This window comes from Malus sylvestris, chromosome 7 (genome assembly GCF_916048215.2).
Source record: "Malus sylvestris chromosome 7, drMalSylv7.2, whole genome shotgun sequence".
Lineage (NCBI taxonomy): Eukaryota > Viridiplantae > Streptophyta > Magnoliopsida > Rosales > Rosaceae > Malus > Malus sylvestris.
Genome location: NC_062266.1, coordinates 8,421,037 through 8,439,972, shown reverse-complemented (window position 1 = coordinate 8,439,972; position 18,936 = coordinate 8,421,037). Strand labels below are relative to the sequence as shown.

Sequence of the window (18,936 nt, the reverse complement as noted above, 5' to 3'; positions counted from 1 at the left end):
TTTCTCCCCAATTGTTGAGGCAGAAATACATATATATATGGTAGGATTCGGCAGAAACCAAAGAGAAAAAGGGTAAGGGTGTTTGAATGGATTAGGACTCCTAGAATCAGATGGGAAGTATTTAGAATAGGATAAGAACTCCTTTTGTAGTTGGAGATAATATGAGATAATGTTGTATAAAATGGGATAATGTTTGGATAGGGTTAGATAAGATAAGATAAACTGGATAAGATAAGATAAGTTTGGATAAAGTAAGATAAGATTATGTCTTTCCTTGTCTTCCAAGCTTCCAAATTTAATTCCTCCATATTTTCGCACATATTTAGCACATGTAAAACACCAAACATGTCCAGCCTCACTACTCCACACGCATGTTATCCAATCAAAGTCCAAAACTGCTCCAAATTGCTCCATTTAGCCATTTATTGTCATCTTTACCAATTGGACCTACAATAATACGAAAATAACTTAAATTACGATAATAAATGGAAAATAACTAAGTATATGCAAAGAAATAAGATAACAAAGTTGCATAAATATGCTCTTATCACCTTATATGTATATCCCCATCTCTACCTAGCATGAGGCTTTTTGGGAGCTCACTGGCTTCGGATTCCTTCAGAACTCCGAAGTTAAGCGAGTTCGCGCGAGAGCAATCCCATGATGGGTGACCCACTGGGAAGTTCTCGTGTGAGTTCCCAAAAACAAAACCGTGAGGGCATGGTTGGGGCCCAAAATGGACAATATCGTTCCAAGGTGAAGGTAAGGCCCAGGATGTGGTGGGGGCCCGGGCCGGGATGTGACAATTTATATCAAACTAACACACCCCGACCTGGAATGTCTACTAGGACTCCGAATCAGGCTGTGCTGGCCGACACCTGGAGGGTGACGAAGCCATAAAGTGTAGTGATATGGAAAATGTGAATAAATTTAAAACCTAAATGTGCCCAAATACAGAGTGCACTAGTGAGCGGAAATGAACCCATCTCACACGTGACGTTAGAGCATAAGTAAAGTATAGTAGAGTGGGTAAAGATCATACCCTCAGAAGTAGCCATATATACTGAGACTCGCCAAGAATCCTCGTCAATATGATCACTCAGTAGTTAAAACCTGGAAGGGCGAAAAACAAAAAACGTGAGTGGGCAAAAATAAAGCTTTTGAAAACACATTTCTCTTTCTAAACATAATAGCCCCTCACCGTAAAACCCGTATAATTTTCCCAGAAAATAGCAATACGTACGTATATAGAAATCATGCTCGAGAGTAGTGAAAACCAAGTATATGCCATGTCGAGTATCTCAGTAACATATATGCAAGCCAGGTTAAATAAATCAATATAAAATGATATCCCATGCGGAGTCACCTAATGTGACCTATACGGCTAAACCTATAGCTCATCACTCTAATTCTGCACACGAGTCGGAACCACTTAAGGTGGTTTGTATGACAAGGCTAGGTGCAAATAAGTACGCTTAAGTGCTACGATCACGTAAAGGATGTGTGATAAATCGCGGGTCACCTACGAGTCGGAATCACCTATTGTGGTTTGTATGACAAGGTTGTGCACCAAACTTGGATACAAGGTGAGCGTACGGTGCGGGAGGTGAACATCACGTGAATGACTCTGCCCTAGCCATGGGCAGGAGCACTAGCACCAGGGTGTAGGATAATGAGCTCTAAATGCATCTCATCACAATCATATACACTGCAATCTCTATCATCAACATTTACTCATCTGGAACGTACCTGAGCGTCTGCGGCGTCAAATACTAACATACATAACTACTACTGCATATTCTAAAATATAAAACAATTGACATGGAATTTAAAATGCAAAATCATTTAAATCAATTTTCTAGGAAAAACTTAAAGCATATATACATATATTGAAAACCAAAAGCCCACTCACCTGGATTTCGTGCTACAACTCCCTAGCACACACATCAAGGTGTCACGAACAATCGGCGCCTAGAATAATTATCAAATCATGTCTCAGAAATCTTATCGACAGAATATGTAACTTACATAAAACACATCCCTACGTAATTCAATCTGGAAGATCCGCATCACATATTCCGATCCTTTACTTCCAAATATCCACATTATGCTTATAGAACAACATCCTAAAGTTTCATTACAATCCAACAGTTGGATCTCCACCAATTACAAATTCAAGTGGCGGTTAATGTTTTATTTTATAAACTTACAAATCCAATTCAGGAAGATTCGTACGTCAGATTCCCGATCCGTAAGTTCCTACATTCCCCAAATATTATGAATTATAACGATTTAAAGTTTGCCCAGTTTTGGGCAACCTCCGCCACTTCCGAGGTATTTTCTGGTCAAATCGCAGCAAGATAGTATCGTGTAAGGTACCAATCTCTTCGTCTAATCGAGAACTATGATTTCCGTTTTTTGAATCACTTGATTTCATTGAGTACTGACAAAGTTATGGACATTGAAAGGTTGCCCAGAAATTCTGTCGAATTTCCCTATTTTCCTACGAACAGCCATCTTTCACACCATTTTCTGGCCATCTCTGGCGACCATTTAGACTCCGAGCAAGTATAATCTTGTTCTACACTTCTCTAGTTTCGTTTTGGTATAATATGGATCGAATTTGGTTGACAAACGAGATATGGAGTTCCAAAGATTGGCCAAAAAATCTGCAAAATCTGGCGAAATTTCGTTAAGGTCTACCACTAGAACATTATAGTAATCGACGATCCGACCGTTGGATCAACTGACACACCCCGACCCGAATTGTCCACTAAGGCTCCGAATCGAGATGTGTTGGCCGATACCTGGAAGGTGACGAAGCTATAAAGTGTAATGATGTGGAAAATGTGAATAAATTTAAACCTAAAAGTGCCTAAATACGAAAGTGCGCTGTGAGCGGGAATGAACCCATTTCACACGTGACGTTAGACCATAAATAAAGTACAATAGAGTGGATTGAAAATCATACCATCGAAGGTAATCTCTAATACCAAGATTTTCCACGAATCCTCGTCGATACGAAAACTCTTCTTCTAGAATTTGGAAGGATAAAAACAAGAGTGAGTGGGCTTGAAAATAAAGCTTTAATAAAGACCTTTTAAAAGATATAAACCCTCGCTTATAATACCTGTATAGGGTCCAGGAAATCATACTACATATAAGTATGAAATCAAATGTAAATCAACAGTAAATCCAAGAATATTCCAATCACTACATATCGGCAACAGCATAATAAATCAAGTGCTCATCAATCTATGGTAACCCATGAGTCGGAGTTGCCTAACACAACCTGTACCACTCATAAATCAATCTATGATAACACATGAGTCGAAGTTGCCTAATGCAACCTATACGACTCATAGGTAACTCCGACATTGTCGTACAGGTTGCAATGATAGGCAACTCCGGCACCATCGTACATGTTGCAATGATAGGTAACTCTGGCACCGTCGTACAAGTTGCAATAATAGGCAACTCCAGCACTATCGTACAGTGACACACCCTGACCTCAAACGTCCACTAGGACTCCGAATCGAGCTGTGTTGGCCGACACCCAGAAGGTGACGAAGCCATAAAGTGTGATGATGTGGAAAATGTGAATAAATTTAAACCTAAGAGTGCCTAAATACCAAAGTGCGCTGGTGAGCGGGAATGAACTCAGTTCACATATGACGTTAGAGCATAAGTAAGTACGGTATAGTGGATAAGGATTCTACCCTCAGAAGTAGCCACCTATCCTGAGATTTGCCAAGAATCCTTGTTGATACGAACTTTCAGCAATTAAAACCTGGAGGGGCGCAAAACAGAAAATGTGAGTGGGCAAAAACAAAGCTTTTCAAAAACCATTTCAATTATCAAAGGTAGTAACCACTCGCCGTAAAACCTGTATAATTTCCCAGAAAATAGAATATATACATAAATCTAAACCATACTCGAAATAGCAAAATCCACATATATGCCATGTCAAATATCTCAACGTCAATAACGAGTAAACCGGGTGAAGTAAATCAATAAAAGTAATATGTCAGCCGGATCCACCTATTGTGGCCTATATGGCTGAACCTATAGCTCATTAAGTATGCTTGCACACGAGTCGGAACCACCTATAGTGGTCTGTACGACAGGACTAGGTGTAAATAAGTACACTCAAGTGCTACGATCACGTGAAGACTGTGCGAATAATTGCGGGTCACCTATAAGTCGGAACCACCTATAGTGGTCTGTACGACAGGACTGTGCACCAAACTTGGATCCTAGGTGAGCGTGCGATGCGAAAAGTGAACATCACGTGAAGGACTATGCCCTGGCCACAGGCAGGAGCACTAACATCGAGGTGCAGGTTTATGAGCTCTAAATGCATCAAAGGTAATCATAACCATACAACTCACATTCACAGTCTATAAACTCACTTAGAACTTACATGAGTGCCCGCAGCGTCAACAATAACATATGCATTTACTTTGACGAAATATGTTAACGGCGTCAGGTAAATTAAACGGAATATGCTGTTATTTAACGGAATATTCCCTAACTCCATTAGGGAATCCGTCGGTGTGCCAGGCACGTGCCTGCGCTTGGGCGGTGCATGGAAACTTAGAAAAAATTTCTTAAAATATGGGAATGTTCGTGGTGTCGAGTCGGCCATGTTGGTATATTCAAATACCCCAATTGAGCAATGTATGAGAAGTTATTACATAGTTTGGTTATGTGCTTAAAATAATGTTAAAATAGTTGTTTCACATATAGGTGAGACGTTTCTTAAGGACGAGCACAGTCAGGCGAGGCTCGGGGGTTACGACCCTGCCACATACCAATGAGTGGGCTTTTGGTTTTTAGTATATATATATACTTTATGTTTTCCCCCTAAAAGTTGATTTAAATGATTTTATGATTTAAATGTCATGTCAAATAATGTATATCTTAGAATATGCTTTCTAGTAGTTGTGTATAATATTGTTGACGCTGCGGATGCACAGGTAAGTTCCAGGTGAGTATAGGTATTAATGATTATGAGTTGCATTATGATGGTTATACATAGATGCATTTAGAGCTCATTATCCTGCACCCCAGTGTTAGTGCTCCCGCCCGTGGCCAGGGCACAGTCCTTCACATGATGTTCACCTCTTGCACTGCATGCTCACCTTGGATCCAAGTTTGATGCACAGTCCTGTCGTACAGACCATTATAGGTGGTTCCGACTTGTAGGTGACCAATGATTATTCGCACAGTCTTCACGTGATCGTAGCACTTGAGCGTATTTATTTACACCCAATCCTGTCATACAGACCACTTTAGGTGGTTCCGACTCGTGTGCAGGCATATTTGATGAGTTATAGGTTTAGCCGTACAGGCCATAATAGGTGGACCCGGCTGACATATTACTTTTCATTGATTTACTTCACCTGGTTTACTTAATTCATTATGTTGAGATATTTGGCATGACATACATATGGATGTGGTTATTTCAAGTATGGTTTCAATATAGATAAGTATTCTATTTTCTGAGAAATTATACAGGTTTTACGGCGATGAGTTATTATTTTTGGAAAGAGAAGTGTTTTTTTTTATAAAAAAACAAAAAAGCTTTATTTTTGCCCACTCACACTTTCTGTTTTACGCCCCTCCAGGTTTTAGGTAGGCGTGCTTGTTAGTGGCTTGCGAGAAGGCTACGGTGGTTCTGACAGACTATAACTAATGTAGGACCATACTTTTGGTATTGTATAATTAGTATATGTCCTGCTGGACTGCAGTTAGGCTACCTATGCTTTGATTATGTGTGTTTACACTTAAATCTCGTCACTCGCACCTATTTATTCATCTAGTGTAAATTAGTTAGCTTGGTTTTTATTTACTCACATTTTTATATCCTTATCACTTCCACAATGCGCACATGGCTACGTCAACCTCACGTGACGGCCATCATGCCTTGATTTAGGTCGGGGTGTGTCAGTTTGGCCGAGATGTGACATTGTGCTTGCACAAGTATTATGCACATGGAGTCCAAATAGCAACGGTATTTTACTTTCAAAAATGTTATTATACTATCTATTTGTATCATCTATAATAAGATAGAATCCACATGTGTTGGTGAATCCTATCTCTATTAGAGAGATGATACAAATAGAGGGTAAGTGCAGCACTACTCTTTTACATTTAGGGGTGAAGGATTTGGCTAAACAGGCAATTGACTAGGCATATATAATAATTCAGTATTGAACTAACCATCAACGGGAGTCAAACTTATGACCTCTCATAAAATGTAGTAAAATTCCACTAGACCATAAGAGTAATAAGTAGTGACCTTCACCTTTTTTTTTATACAACGATATATTTTATACTAAGAGATAGGAAATAAATAAATTTCAGTTCACAAAATTTGAACCTATAACTGAAACCGCAATACTAAATGCAACCATGAGCCTTTTTTAATCAGGGGAATTAAGAAACCCAACAACAGTGTCGACATACAAATCATTTATATAGAACACCTTAGCGGTTGTCACTTAGTACTACGGTCTAATAGTATTCCTCTTCATTGGTACCTGAGAGGTCTTAGGTTCGATTCCACCAAAGACGAATTGAACCACATTATTGTTAGGTCATTGTGAGACTTAACCTACTCTTCCACTTCCTTAATGTAGATAATATTTTTTGTTTAAAAAAAAAGAAAAAAAAAAAAAAAAACCACCACCACTTTAGCGGTTAAGATTTAAATGCTTTGTGTTCAAGACTTTTTTTTTTTTTTGGGTGGGTAAAGAACTTCAAGACAATTTTGATATGACATTGCACTACATAATTTTCGAGTTAAATTATAATGAAAATCCAAATAGAAGAGCGGTAAATTTATTTTAATATAACCTAATACCCCGTCATTTCTCCTCCCTTTTTCGTTACCCCTCCAACCTCATTAATTATTGTTGCTAATGGTCAAGCCTCTTGCATTTCTTCCTCAATTGCTTCTATATTTTTCTCAATCGACAACAACAAGCCGTTCAAATCCGTACCACTCAAATTCTGCAACCAGTCAGCTGGGAGGCTCCCGCGCATAGATTGTACCATAATTTCCTTCTCTTGGTTTTCCTTAATTTGTTTTTTCAACTGCTCCTGAGCTTTAAGTATCTGTTGCCTAAGAAAACTCTCTTGATTCAGCATATTTTTGCTTTTGTCCCTCTCCGGCATCTGCTTAAACCTTGTGACAATTCGTCGGGCTACATCTCGGCACGAACCAACATCTGGTTTGGTATCATACTGGCTATAAACGATAGCAGATACATCAATTCCACAAAGAATGCTAAGTTCCCTTACCTTCTTCATCAGCCCATTCTTCCTTTTCTTGAAGGTGACTTTTCTTGAAACATCATCTCTTATGTATGCAAGCTTAATTTTTTTTCTTGCCATGGTGAGCTAGGGATTGTTGAAGGAAGAGAGAATGGATTAGATGGTTTTGAGGTTGAGGCGGCCCCTTGTAGTTCATTCCCTGAAATAAGGTATATATAGAGTTGAAATACGTAGTTATAGGGTTTCTTTAAATGTAAAGCCAGATAGATTTGGGTTGGTTGGATATGGATGACTAAGTGATGACATGTGAATTTATTATGCACATTTATGTAGGGATCTGGCGAGTATTAAGGTACATGAATTCAATTGGAATATGTGAGCTCTAATCCTCTGCAACTTTATATATAGTTGGATTTTTTTTTTTTTTTTGGCTTGCAAAGGCTTGTTGATTAAGGGTTCGTTCTGGCAAGTGCTTTAAAATGATTGATTATAGAAAAAATATTTTTGGATTCCAAAAGTACTTGAAGTGCTTCCAGTAAGAAGCACATAACTGGTGATTTTAGCAGGAATAACTTCAAGTGTTTTTCCAGAATTAACTTGCATTTTTACTAAGATATGGTTCCAAAAGTACTTTATCTAAAATCAGTTTTAGTTGTTTAAAAGCACTTACCAAACTAACTGTAGGAATTTACATATGCAGCAAAGTTTTGAATTCAAATCCACCTACCCAGTATTGCTTGTATGAAAAAGTTAATTCAGTACTTTTCATATTAATTCATTATCAATGCTTAAATTATGGGTAGATTACATTTTACCCTCTCAGGTTTGGGGTCGATTTCAATTCCTTACAACATCTTTAAAACATTTCAATTTCATACATTTACTTATCATTTTATTTCAATTTCATATATCCGTTAGAAAATCCGTTAAATGATGACGTGGTGCTGATGTGGCTGCCAAATTTGTGTCACGTGGCAAAAATAATAATTTTTATGCATTTAAAATATTATAATAATTTATCATATTAAAAATATTTATTAAAAAAAAACCATCTTCTTCTTCCCCTAGCACACCCCATCCCACCCCCCCCCCACCCCACCCAAAACCCACCTGCAACCTAAAACCCACCCTCGAGCACCAGATTATGGACTTCCGGATATCCAGAAAGGGGATTCGGACCTCGATGAGGAGGAAATCGAAGATTGGATAGAGGGCAAAGTGCGGGTCCACGATGAAAAGCTGTGGTTACATGTCGAGGATCCAACCCTGGGCGGAGCGCTCGATGCCCATTGAGGAAAGGCATCCCTCGACGGACTTGAGGGAGGAGAGGGGGCAGGAGCGGATGGGTTTTGGTGGAGGGCCTTTTAGGAATCGACGTTTCTCAGTAGAAGACTTTTTCGCGAAAGAGGAGGCCGAGGTCAGCGGAGGTGCTTGGGTGGGTTGGGGTGGGGGATTGCAGGGGAGGTAGGGGATGGCGGTGGGGGGGGGGGGGGGGGGTTTGCAGGTGGGGTGGGGTGTGCTCAGGGAAGAAGAAGATGTATTTTTTTTTAATTTTAATATTTGTAATAGGATAAATTATTATAATATTTTAAATACATAAAAAATTATTATTTTTATCACGTGACACAAATTTAGCTGCCACGTCATCACTTAATGAATTTTCTAACGGATGTATGAAATTAAAATAAAATAATAAGTAAATGTATGAAATTGAAATTTTATAAAAATGTTGTAAAGAATGGAAATCGACCATAAACCTAAAGGGATAAAATGTAATTCACCATTAAATTATTATCGTGTCACATCTCGTATTTGATGATCCATAATGCATCATGTAAGTCTCTACACGTTAACGTGTAAGCTTTACAAAATTATTCTACACCAACCACGAATTAATTTTTAATAAAATAATATTTAAACCGTTTAGCATTAAAGAGATACTCGGAGTAGAAAATTTTACACATTCTCGAAACACCAGCTATTTAAGAACTCCCAGAAATTTTCTTAAAAAAACATGATTGGAGTTGATTTTTTTTTTATTCATTTTAATGTCTCGAAGCACTCATTTGTCACTTACTACAGTTTAGTAGTATTTATCTTCATTTATAAATGAAAAATCTTATGTTCGATTCTTGTCAAAGATAGATTTGAATCACATTATCGTAGCTCATTGTGAGGCTTGACCTACTCCCCCACAGCACTACCCATTGATGTATAGATAATATCGTTTGTTTAATAATAAAAAAATAGAAGCTCTCATTTTAGGAGCTTTTTTTTTTTTGTTTTTTTTTTCAAAAGTGTTCTAATGTCATTGAAAGTCCACATAAGGGGCAATCCATAAACAACAAAATAAAATAAAAATCTGAAGATAGAGCCTTGAGGGCGGGCAAGACGTGGCTGGGCGACTAAAAAATAGTGTGATAAAATGTATAAGAACAAAGATTATAAATAACATCAAATTTAATATTACTAATTTTATATTACACAACATAGCAATTTTGCCTAAAACCGAAGGAAAACTGTATCGAATCAAACCTATAAGAAATTGTTTAACATAGAAAATTACATGGAAATGCATTAACAATACAAAACACATGCATACATATATATATATATATATATATATATATATATGTATGTATGTATGTATGTATGTCTATATATGAATAAAGAGTACAAATTCATAGGTGCATGTTCAGAGAAAGATAAATAAAAAATTAGGGCATGCGTTTATAAGCTGGATGACCTCCCGCACCGGCCAGTTCAGAAGGAGAAGCTCCATGTCCATGTGTAGTGTTCGTACCATCAGCCGCACGCTTAGCCTTAATTTCATGTTCATGTGCTGCCTTGTCTCCAGCTCTGGCAATCTCCCCAGCCTTGGCCACATGCAGTGACATTGCTGCTTCAGCTTCTTTAGCCAATCGCACCTCATGAGCTACGTCTGCTCTCGCCTTTGCTATTTCCTTCTCAGCCTAGTAATATAGAATTTGAATCCAGCAATATAAAAATGAGTGTTAGGTTGAAATCTGATTATAGTCGTTTGATTACGTACACAAAACGTACAGTAAAACACTCTAGGCACATTCACGCACGTTCATAGGTACATTGATATACCGATGAATGAATGCACATGTCATTTCGTACTTGTGTGTATTTTTATAATGATAATATTGTACAATGAAAATGACCAAATAGAAAATCTAGCACCTGCATATATTCTTTGTGGAGTCGAGACTTATATGATTAAGTCGCTCTATATTTCTTATGGAATTGATCGACAATAATGTAATCTGCAAACATATCAATGCATTACTATTTGTATAAAGTGTTGTAATATAAGTACCCTCTCTTCGGCCCTGGCCTCCTCCTTGACCTTTTTCATGGCGCCTATTTCATTTATCTTGTCCTTCACTGCCTGCATTTTTCCTTCTCCTTTATCAACACCTTACAAAATTAACCAAATGAACTGCACTATAATGCTCCCAATAATCGACAATGAAAAATGTAACATATATATAGGGTTCGTACGACCCAGAAAGAGCACGTACGGTCTGCGGACGTATAGGTGACGTGTCAAACATGCAGACGTTTAGGACAAACTTGTGGGCGATGTTGATGAGGAGTCAATCACTCTAAATTCCCATCCCACAATGCCAATTCAAGATCCGAGTTTTAAGTTGAAGGCATAATTTGAGAATAAGGTCGGGTTTGATCTTAATTAAGCTAATTTTTCCTCTGGACGAGTGTAAATTTCTATGTATTGTACTACTACTATTTGATGAGTGTCAATTCCGTGTCACGGGAACGGAAAGGAATCCTCTCCGGATCCCTTCCACCAAATCTACACTATCATCTAATCTGGGTTCTTAAAATTTGATTCAACGGCTAAAGTTATTATAACTTTTAAAGAGCTCTCTGTTTGTAACCGTTGAATCAAATTTCAAGGGCCTGAATTGATTGATTGAGTGGATTTGGTAGAAGGGATCCGAAGATTATTCATTTCCTACTGGAACAACGACTGTAGCATAATAATGTATTGACATGTAAAAAAAAAAAATTATACAATAACAATGCAGGTGGTGATAATCTCATTCACAATTTGCACATGTATCTTCATTTTTTTTTATAAAAAAACTAATGAAAATGACTTCAAATCTTTATATTTTAATAAAAAATCATCGATTAACTTTTATTTAATAGTTAGGACAAAACATAAATTTAAATCAACCCAATAAAATTGCCCAAATTTGTTTTTTATTGAGCTTCCAATTTTACCCCTAACGTCAAATCGTGGCCCGTTTATTTGGTCCGTTTAATTCACATGGAGAGAGTGAAAAGGTCTACAAACCTCAGAGTAATTTCTGTAATTTTCTCTTTTCATCAGCCATCATCAGATCCTCTTCTCCGTCAAACTCTGAAATTGGCAATGGAAATCCTAATGGATGTCATACGCAAGTGCAGATCTCGGTTCCGAAAGAAGCTACGATGTCATACGACCCAGACGACACGCTTGCCGAATCTACCTTCCGTCGAAGAAATCTAGCGAGTTGGATCATCGCCACCGTACCTGAGGTGCAAGCAGTGCAAACATCGCAAAGTACATCCTTCACCATCTGTATTTGTCCGTCCTCTTGGATCATCACCGGTGTACTTCACGGTCCCATGCCATCTAAATATCATTTATATAGCACCGTGACGGAGCCAGTATCGACTGTCGGGCCGACGGAAGTCGATTCTCAGAGGACATTAGTGTTGGAGAAGGTTTGCCCTATCAAATTCTGATTCTTTTTTTTTGTTCCTAATTTTCTGGTTGTGAAATTTTTTGTTTCTGGGTATTTGAAGTTTTTAGTTTTAAAATTAATTTGCAAAATTAGGGTTTCAAGTGTGATATGATGAGGAAGTTCTTAGTCTGTGTTTCTGATTTAACCGTGACCAACAACCCTTAACCATCTCTGATCACTCTTCCAATTTTATCAATTTCAAAATTTTGTCTAAAATATTTTTAATTTTAATTCTGTTCAAATTTTGTTGTTGATTACGTGCCTGTAATGGGCAATATACGGTATTCCAATTCAAAACATGGCTAGATAACTTTCGAGAGAAATTATGAGAGCAATTAGTTTCTAATTTTTGTTTAATTTTTGTTTTTGGGTTTAATCTTTATTTTTTTACAATTTAATTTTGCAAATTAAAATTTGTGTTGCTGGGTTTTACAAAAGCAATGTGTGCATTCGCAGATGTGTATATTTGGGAGATGTATGCATCTTTCATTGCATATAAAAGTATCCATGGTTGTAATCATGGTTGTAATCATGTGTGCTTCTATGAAATCGTAGGATATTTAATTGACAATTTGACATACTGTACGATACAATTTAATTAACATTTTGCTTTTCATGCATCAAGTATGATCTAAGTCATGTCTCTCGCGTCTAGTGTTTTGTTTGTAAGATGAGAAGGATAAGAAAATTCAAGAATTTACTGCAGAGCTTTGGAACGAGAAACGGCTGTGCACAACATATCAAGCACAGCTTCGGAACAAGAAATTTTCTCTTCAAAGAGACCTGTTTCTGAAACGGTACCTCATGATTGTGCCTTCTTGAGATGTATGTGACCGTACCGACACATCTTTCTTAACAGATGCATATAACATATATACAGAATCTATAGTGCATGATGGGTATTTGAAAATCTGCATTAGCTTTCTATTGTTTAAAAGGACAAAACGGAATTGGATATCCACTCATGTCACACTGATACTGGCCCTTAATTTAATAGATTATACAAGGTTAGTATCGGCCCAGATTGATGTAATTTGTCATTGGACTATCAAATCCCAGATGAATTGGTATGAATGTTGATTACAATAGTCTGAATGTCTATGACAATGAATATGCATGCTGTACTTTTCAACTAACTTGGACGATAAGGAATTACGGTCTCAAATATATATGTAGGACCATGGTTTCTTAGCCATTATGGCTTTTGAAAAATTGTTTCTTATTGGAAGTTGGAGAAATCCCTTGATCTCAGTGGATTGGTTTCTATAACTACTGCATAACTGTCATGTGCAACGATGCTAAGGTTGTAATCTAGTTTGAGAATTGAGATCAGTGAAGGCATATTCTTAAGGGTAAGGCCTTCAAATACATGTATTTGCTTTATTATATTTGCAATTAGTACTATTCCTTCCATGGGAAAATGGTAAAGTATTTGATATTAGAGATTCCATATTTATCATCTGCAAACTTTGTGAAAGTAGAAAGGTAAGTTCTGATAAGCATGAGTTGCTTACTAGTAAAAGGCCTAAGAAATGAGGATGGACTACGAGATCGTATCTTCATAGTTTTCCAATTTTTAAGTATGAAGAATGGTATTGATAGTATTGAAAGCACAATATGAGGGAATTGTGGGGCGTGGCATAGTCATCTTTTGGGGTTGATATATATACTTAAGAAACAAGAAAAAAGTAATTTGTTTTCAGAATAGTTCAGTACCCGTGCTTAGTTTTAGAAGTATTGCCTAATTTTTTTGTTTGATTTCACAAATAATGTCTATTTATTGGTCCAGTTTCATAAATGGTGTTTACTTATTGTTCAGTTTCATAAATAGTAGCTAGTTCTTGGTCCAGTTTCACAAATAATGTTTTGTTCTTGGTTCAGTTTCATAAATAGTGTTTCTTTCTTGGTCTAGTTTCATAAATAGTTTCCATCTATTGGTTTACTTTTAAAAATAGTGTCTCATTCTTGATTGGATTTCATAAATAATGTTTACTTATTGGTCTTGTTTTATAAATAGTGTCTTCTTATTGGTCTAGTTTCATAAATAGTGTCTAAATCTTGTTCCACTTCCATAAATAGTGGCCTAGTTCTTGATTCAGTTTCTTAAATAGTGTCTAGTTGTTGGTCCATTTTCATAAATAGTGGTGTTGTTCTTGGTCCAGTTTTCATAAATAGTGCCTAATTTTTTGTCCAATTTCATAAATAGTGTATAACAATTGATACAATTTCATAAACAATGTCTCTTTCTTGGTCTAGTTTCATAAATAATGTTTCTTTCTTGGTCTAGTTTCCTAAATAGTTTCCACATATTGGTTTAGTTTTAGAAATAGTGTCTCATTCTTGATTTGGCTTCATAAATATTGTCTAATTATAGGTCTAGTTTAAATAGTGTCTTTTTATTTTAAGGAGGATTAGAATGACATACTCTAATAAAAATAATATACGATCAATAATGGTACCGTTTGACAATTTGACAACATAACCATCTAGACATCCTATTAGTATACATATATCCCGAATTTATCCTTTTAAATATGACTAAAATAATAAAGACTTGTAACTCAGTTGGTTAAAAGATAAAAATGTAAAAGTAAAATTATATGACGTCGGAGAATGTACAATGTGTAGGGTAAGAGTAGGATTCACAATTTTCATTGAGAATGTTAGTAGTGTTAATGAAAAGGACACAATATATATATAAAAAGACCTGATGCACAGAACCCGTACGTACATCACAGACATTGTTTATGAAACTGAATGCTATTTACGAAACTGAACGGTATTATACTATTTGTTGATCCAGTTTTATAAATAGTGCCTAGTTATTGGTTCAGTTTCATATATATTGCTTAGTTCTTGATCATGTATTATAAATAGTGTCTAGTTATTAGGTTTAGTTTCATAAATAGTGTATAGTAAATGGTACGTTTAATAAATAGTGTCTTTTTTAGGTCCAGTTTCATAAATAGTAACTAGTTATTGGTCCAATTTTAGTCCAATTTCGTAAGTGTTTCATAAGTATTTTCCACCTATTGGTTTAGTTTTAGAAATAATGCCTAATTCTTGGTTTCGTTTCATAAATAGTGTTTACTTATTGGTTCAGTTTCATAAGCAGTATCTACTTATTGGCCAAGTTTTATAAATAGTGTTTAATTCTTGGTTCACTTTCATAAGGTTTGAAACTTATACCTTGTTTGGTCTTGTAAAAGCACTCATTGCGCCAAAAACGATGACCAACACTATTTCTAAAACTAAACCAAAATAACCCAACACTATTTTAAGAATTAGAGCAAAATAATTAACACTATTTCTAAAACTGAACCAAAATAATCACAATATCTTTGGAATGGAACAAAATAAATACTATTTCTAAAAATATAGCAAAATAAATCACATTATTTTTTAAATTGAACTAAAATAATGCATTATATTTTTAGAACTACTATAAAATTACACACTATTTATGAAATAATCACACAAAAAAATATAATTTGATATAAAATCTCAGCTCAGTTCCTGTAGGTCTTTGAATCTTATGAAGCAAGATCCAAAAGAAACAACAATATGTAATAAATTCAAAATTAACTGTACGAGTACGAGGTTGATGCTATAAAGATGACCGTACCTTTACTTGTAACTTATATATAGATGCCTCCCCAGTTCCCAATTGCAAATTGCAGTTGTCAAAACCATAATTGATATATTAGGGTTGAAAAAACAAAAATGAGGGGCTAGTTGTAAATAATAAATCACCCATCAGCTCACATGCATCATGCCATACACGATATGCATAATTTACGGCTTTTTACCTTGATACGGATTTTATTGATTGTTGAGCTTTATGAATATATTGTCCAATTTTTTATTTTTTTTAAATAAGGAGGGTCTATTTATTTAATTCGCACAGAGCCCTTAAAATATCAGAGACTGTCCTGAGTAGGGGAGACTGAAATGCCTCTATTAGTTTTTCTCACCCCGAAATGCTATATATTATAGTGGCGAAGTTACTAGTTGATCTTTTTTTTTTCTAAAAAAAAAAGAAAAGAAAAGTAACTTTCTCTTTTTTTTGGCTTAAACAACTTATGTAAATGTGCATGCCCCAGACAGCTAGCAGCAGTACTATATATATATATTACTAAACCAATTTATGCAAAAGATAGAAACGGTGGGTAGATCTGGCATTCGTGTCGTATTTTCTATGTTCGTGTCGTTTTCGTGTTATACCCGATATCTTAACGGGTCGTGTCGTGTAACACCTGTTAAAATAAACGGGTAAAATGACCCGACCCGAAATCAACCCGATAATATTAACAGTTAATACGACCCGACCCGTTACCCGTTAAGAAAAATATATTTTAAACCAATAAATAATCAAATGAAAAACATAATACTAAATAAGTATATACATACCATATTGTCACATCCAAAATATAAAAACGTAATTTTCTTTTAAGTATATTTTCACTTACCTAAAGTCTTTAATAGTTTTTTAATTAATGTAGAAGTGTAAAACAATATAGAAAAAATATATAAACGCTCGTAATGACAAACTTTACAACTTTCATGAAGAGCTTAACTTCGAAATTCACCACTATAATTATATAAATCATAGATCAAAATTTAACCGTTGATTGTTGTTTACATTTACGCTTCATTGTTCTCATCAAATTTTGTTTTTTCAGATTTTCTTTTTTGAAAACTTGATCTATTAGAGGATGCAGGAAGATGAACGGTTTGGATCGTTGATATTATATTCAGAGTTTTACGGTTAGTGAAAATATTGCTTGATGTTTATAAAGTTTCTACTAACTATATGATATCGACTCATATTTCAGTTAACTGTAAATATCGAAACGTGATATCAAAGATCTGAACCGTTCATCTTCTTACATCTGCCAAATGATCATGTTTTCAAAAAAGAAAATTTTAAAAATGAAATTCAGTAAGAAAAATAAAGCGTAAATGGCAATCGACGGTTAAATATAAATTTAAGGTTTATGAATTATAGTGTTGGATTTCGAAGCTGACCCCTCCATGAAAGTTGTAAAGTTTGTCACTATGAGTGATTGTATATTTTTTTAACATTTTGTACACTTCTACAATAATTTTTATTAATTTTTCCCTCAAATAAAAAACATTATTCATGAAGGTTTGGAAGATTTTAAAAATCTAAACGATAATGTAAGTGTAACAATTATCTACTCGTGGATGAATAATGATGAATCACGAGTGTTTATATATTCTTTCACATTTTTTATACTTGTATGTATGTCTTCTTAGTTCTTGCCTATACAAATACTATAATAAGGAACTCTTATAATAAAAATAAATAATGACTAAAACTTTTTTTTTAAACTTATATAGAATAATAATACAAAACTATATATTTAATATAGAATATATTGTATATATTAATATGACTATTATATTTTATAATAAATCTTTTAGTAATTAAACTTTAAAATTATCAAAATAATTTTTTTTAACGGGTCGAAACGGGTTACCCACGTGTTACCCGCGTGTATACCCGTTAAGTTATTAACGGGTTCTTAACGGGTCACCCGATAATGACCCGATAAGTTATCATGTTGACCCGAACCCAGTTATTTTCGTGTCGTTTTCGTGTCGTGTTAGAAACTGCCGGGTCTAACAGTGGGTCAAATATACGGTGGGGCAACAATCATTTATCAAAATTCATTGATCCGTATCATTGATTCACGACAAAAGTTAAATAATCTCAGTCGGTGAAATCGTGCCAACGTGGGGGCAGGATTGTAATTATGTTGAAGTTTTTAATGGGCTGCATTTTCTGTTTGTCAAGGGTAATTTTGGAACCTTATTTTTGAACATTTTGGGCTTTGTAATTCAGCCCGTGTAGAATTTAAGGATATGTCCTTATGGTTAATTTTAAGGTGCTTTTGATTAACTAAAACTATAGACTGGTTTTTTATTAAAATAATCTTAGTCCAATCCCCTTTCATTAAAGGGCCCTTTTTATTATAGGTAAATAGCTTCTTATACAACTAGAATTCATACTCCTTTTTTATACCATGCACCGCCTCCTTCGGTCACTGCCCTTTTGTCCTCGTATCTTTTACTCCTATTACTGCTGGTCAATGCTAGTTAATTTTCCCTTTGTACTCTCTCTCTCTCTCTTTTTTCTTTTTTTTTTCAATTTTCATTTTTTTCATTATTTTTAACATCCTACAATACTGCTTGATTATCGAAGTTGTTTATTTTGTAGAGAAAATTGTAGCAATGGTCCCTTAACTAAAATTAATTCATGACCAATAGTCCTTTTTAACTCCTAAAAACGTGCAGCTATAATCATTTTCGTCAACTCCGTCAGAACTTCTGTTAAAACGAGTTGTGTTGGAAAAATCATTGCTCCAATTGGGTTAATGTTGAGAGACCGTTGCTCCGATTGGGTGAAAGTTGTGAGACCATTTCTCCAATTGGGTTAAAGTTGAGAGACCATTTTTAGAGTATTTATCAAATATAGCCAAATATTAGCTCTTAATTTCAAAAATGTCAGTTTTTATAAAAACTTTCAAATATATTCAAAATATAACTTAAATATACACAAATGCCCTTAAACTTTAAAACCAAATAAATTAAAAAAAACCAATACCTTATTACATTGATATTTTGGACGGCAAAACCTAAAAAATGGTGAAGAGATAGTGAAGGCATCGGCTACATTGGAGACTTTGTGCAACCCTAAACATATGAAGTTGAGTGTAGATGGTTAATTTTTTCATTCTTCCTAGTCTACGTTTTCTCTTTGCTTTTGTAATTTCTTCCTTCGGTTGAATTTTATTGAAGAACAAACTGTCAATTTTTGTAAAGACTACGAAATAGAAATTCTTTAGCG

General features: G+C 35.2%; 2 protein-coding genes and 1 long non-coding RNA gene across 3 annotated transcripts; 1 reads left to right on the top strand and 2 right to left on the bottom strand.

Annotated features, from left to right (window-relative positions):
- Window positions 1-6,774: 6,774 nt before the first annotated feature.
- LOC126630450 (agamous-like MADS-box protein AGL80) lies at window positions 6,775-7,627 on the bottom strand. Its single transcript, XM_050300582.1, has one exon. It carries the CDS (start codon window positions 7,399-7,401, stop codon window positions 6,931-6,933), a length of 471 nt encoding a protein of 156 aa, XP_050156539.1. The 5' UTR covers window positions 7,402-7,627; the 3' UTR covers window positions 6,775-6,930.
- A 2,096-nt stretch (window positions 7,628-9,723) lies between these two features.
- LOC126630451 (late embryogenesis abundant protein 6-like) lies at window positions 9,724-10,767 on the bottom strand. Its single transcript, XM_050300583.1, has 2 exons — window positions 10,625-10,767; window positions 9,724-10,253 (listed from the first exon to the last, which is right to left on the bottom strand). The coding sequence occupies exons 1-2, from the start codon at window positions 10,700-10,702 to the stop codon at window positions 9,999-10,001; spliced, it is 333 nt and encodes a 110-aa protein (XP_050156540.1). The 5' UTR covers window positions 10,703-10,767; the 3' UTR covers window positions 9,724-9,998.
- A 757-nt stretch (window positions 10,768-11,524) lies between these two features.
- Window positions 11,525-13,150, top strand: LOC126630453 (uncharacterized). Its single transcript, XR_007626001.1, has 2 exons — window positions 11,525-12,042; window positions 12,718-13,150. It is a non-coding gene; the product is annotated as an uncharacterized LOC126630453 (long non-coding RNA).
- The last annotated feature ends 5,786 nt before the right edge of the window (window positions 13,151-18,936 follow it).

Bases quoted from the DNA above. Each gene is read 5' to 3' on its own strand.
- LOC126630450 (XM_050300582.1), bottom strand. From the start codon at position 7,401: ATGGCAAGAAAAAAAATTAAGCTTGCATACATAAGAGATGATGTTTCA.
- LOC126630451 (XM_050300583.1), bottom strand. From the start codon at position 10,702: ATGCAGGCAGTGAAGGACAAGATAAATGAAATAGGCGCCATGAAAAAG. The intron at 10,254-10,624 runs GTACTTATATTA...CTATATTACTAG, and splicing joins AGGCCAGGGCCGAAGAGAGG to GCTGAGAAGGAAATAGCAAA.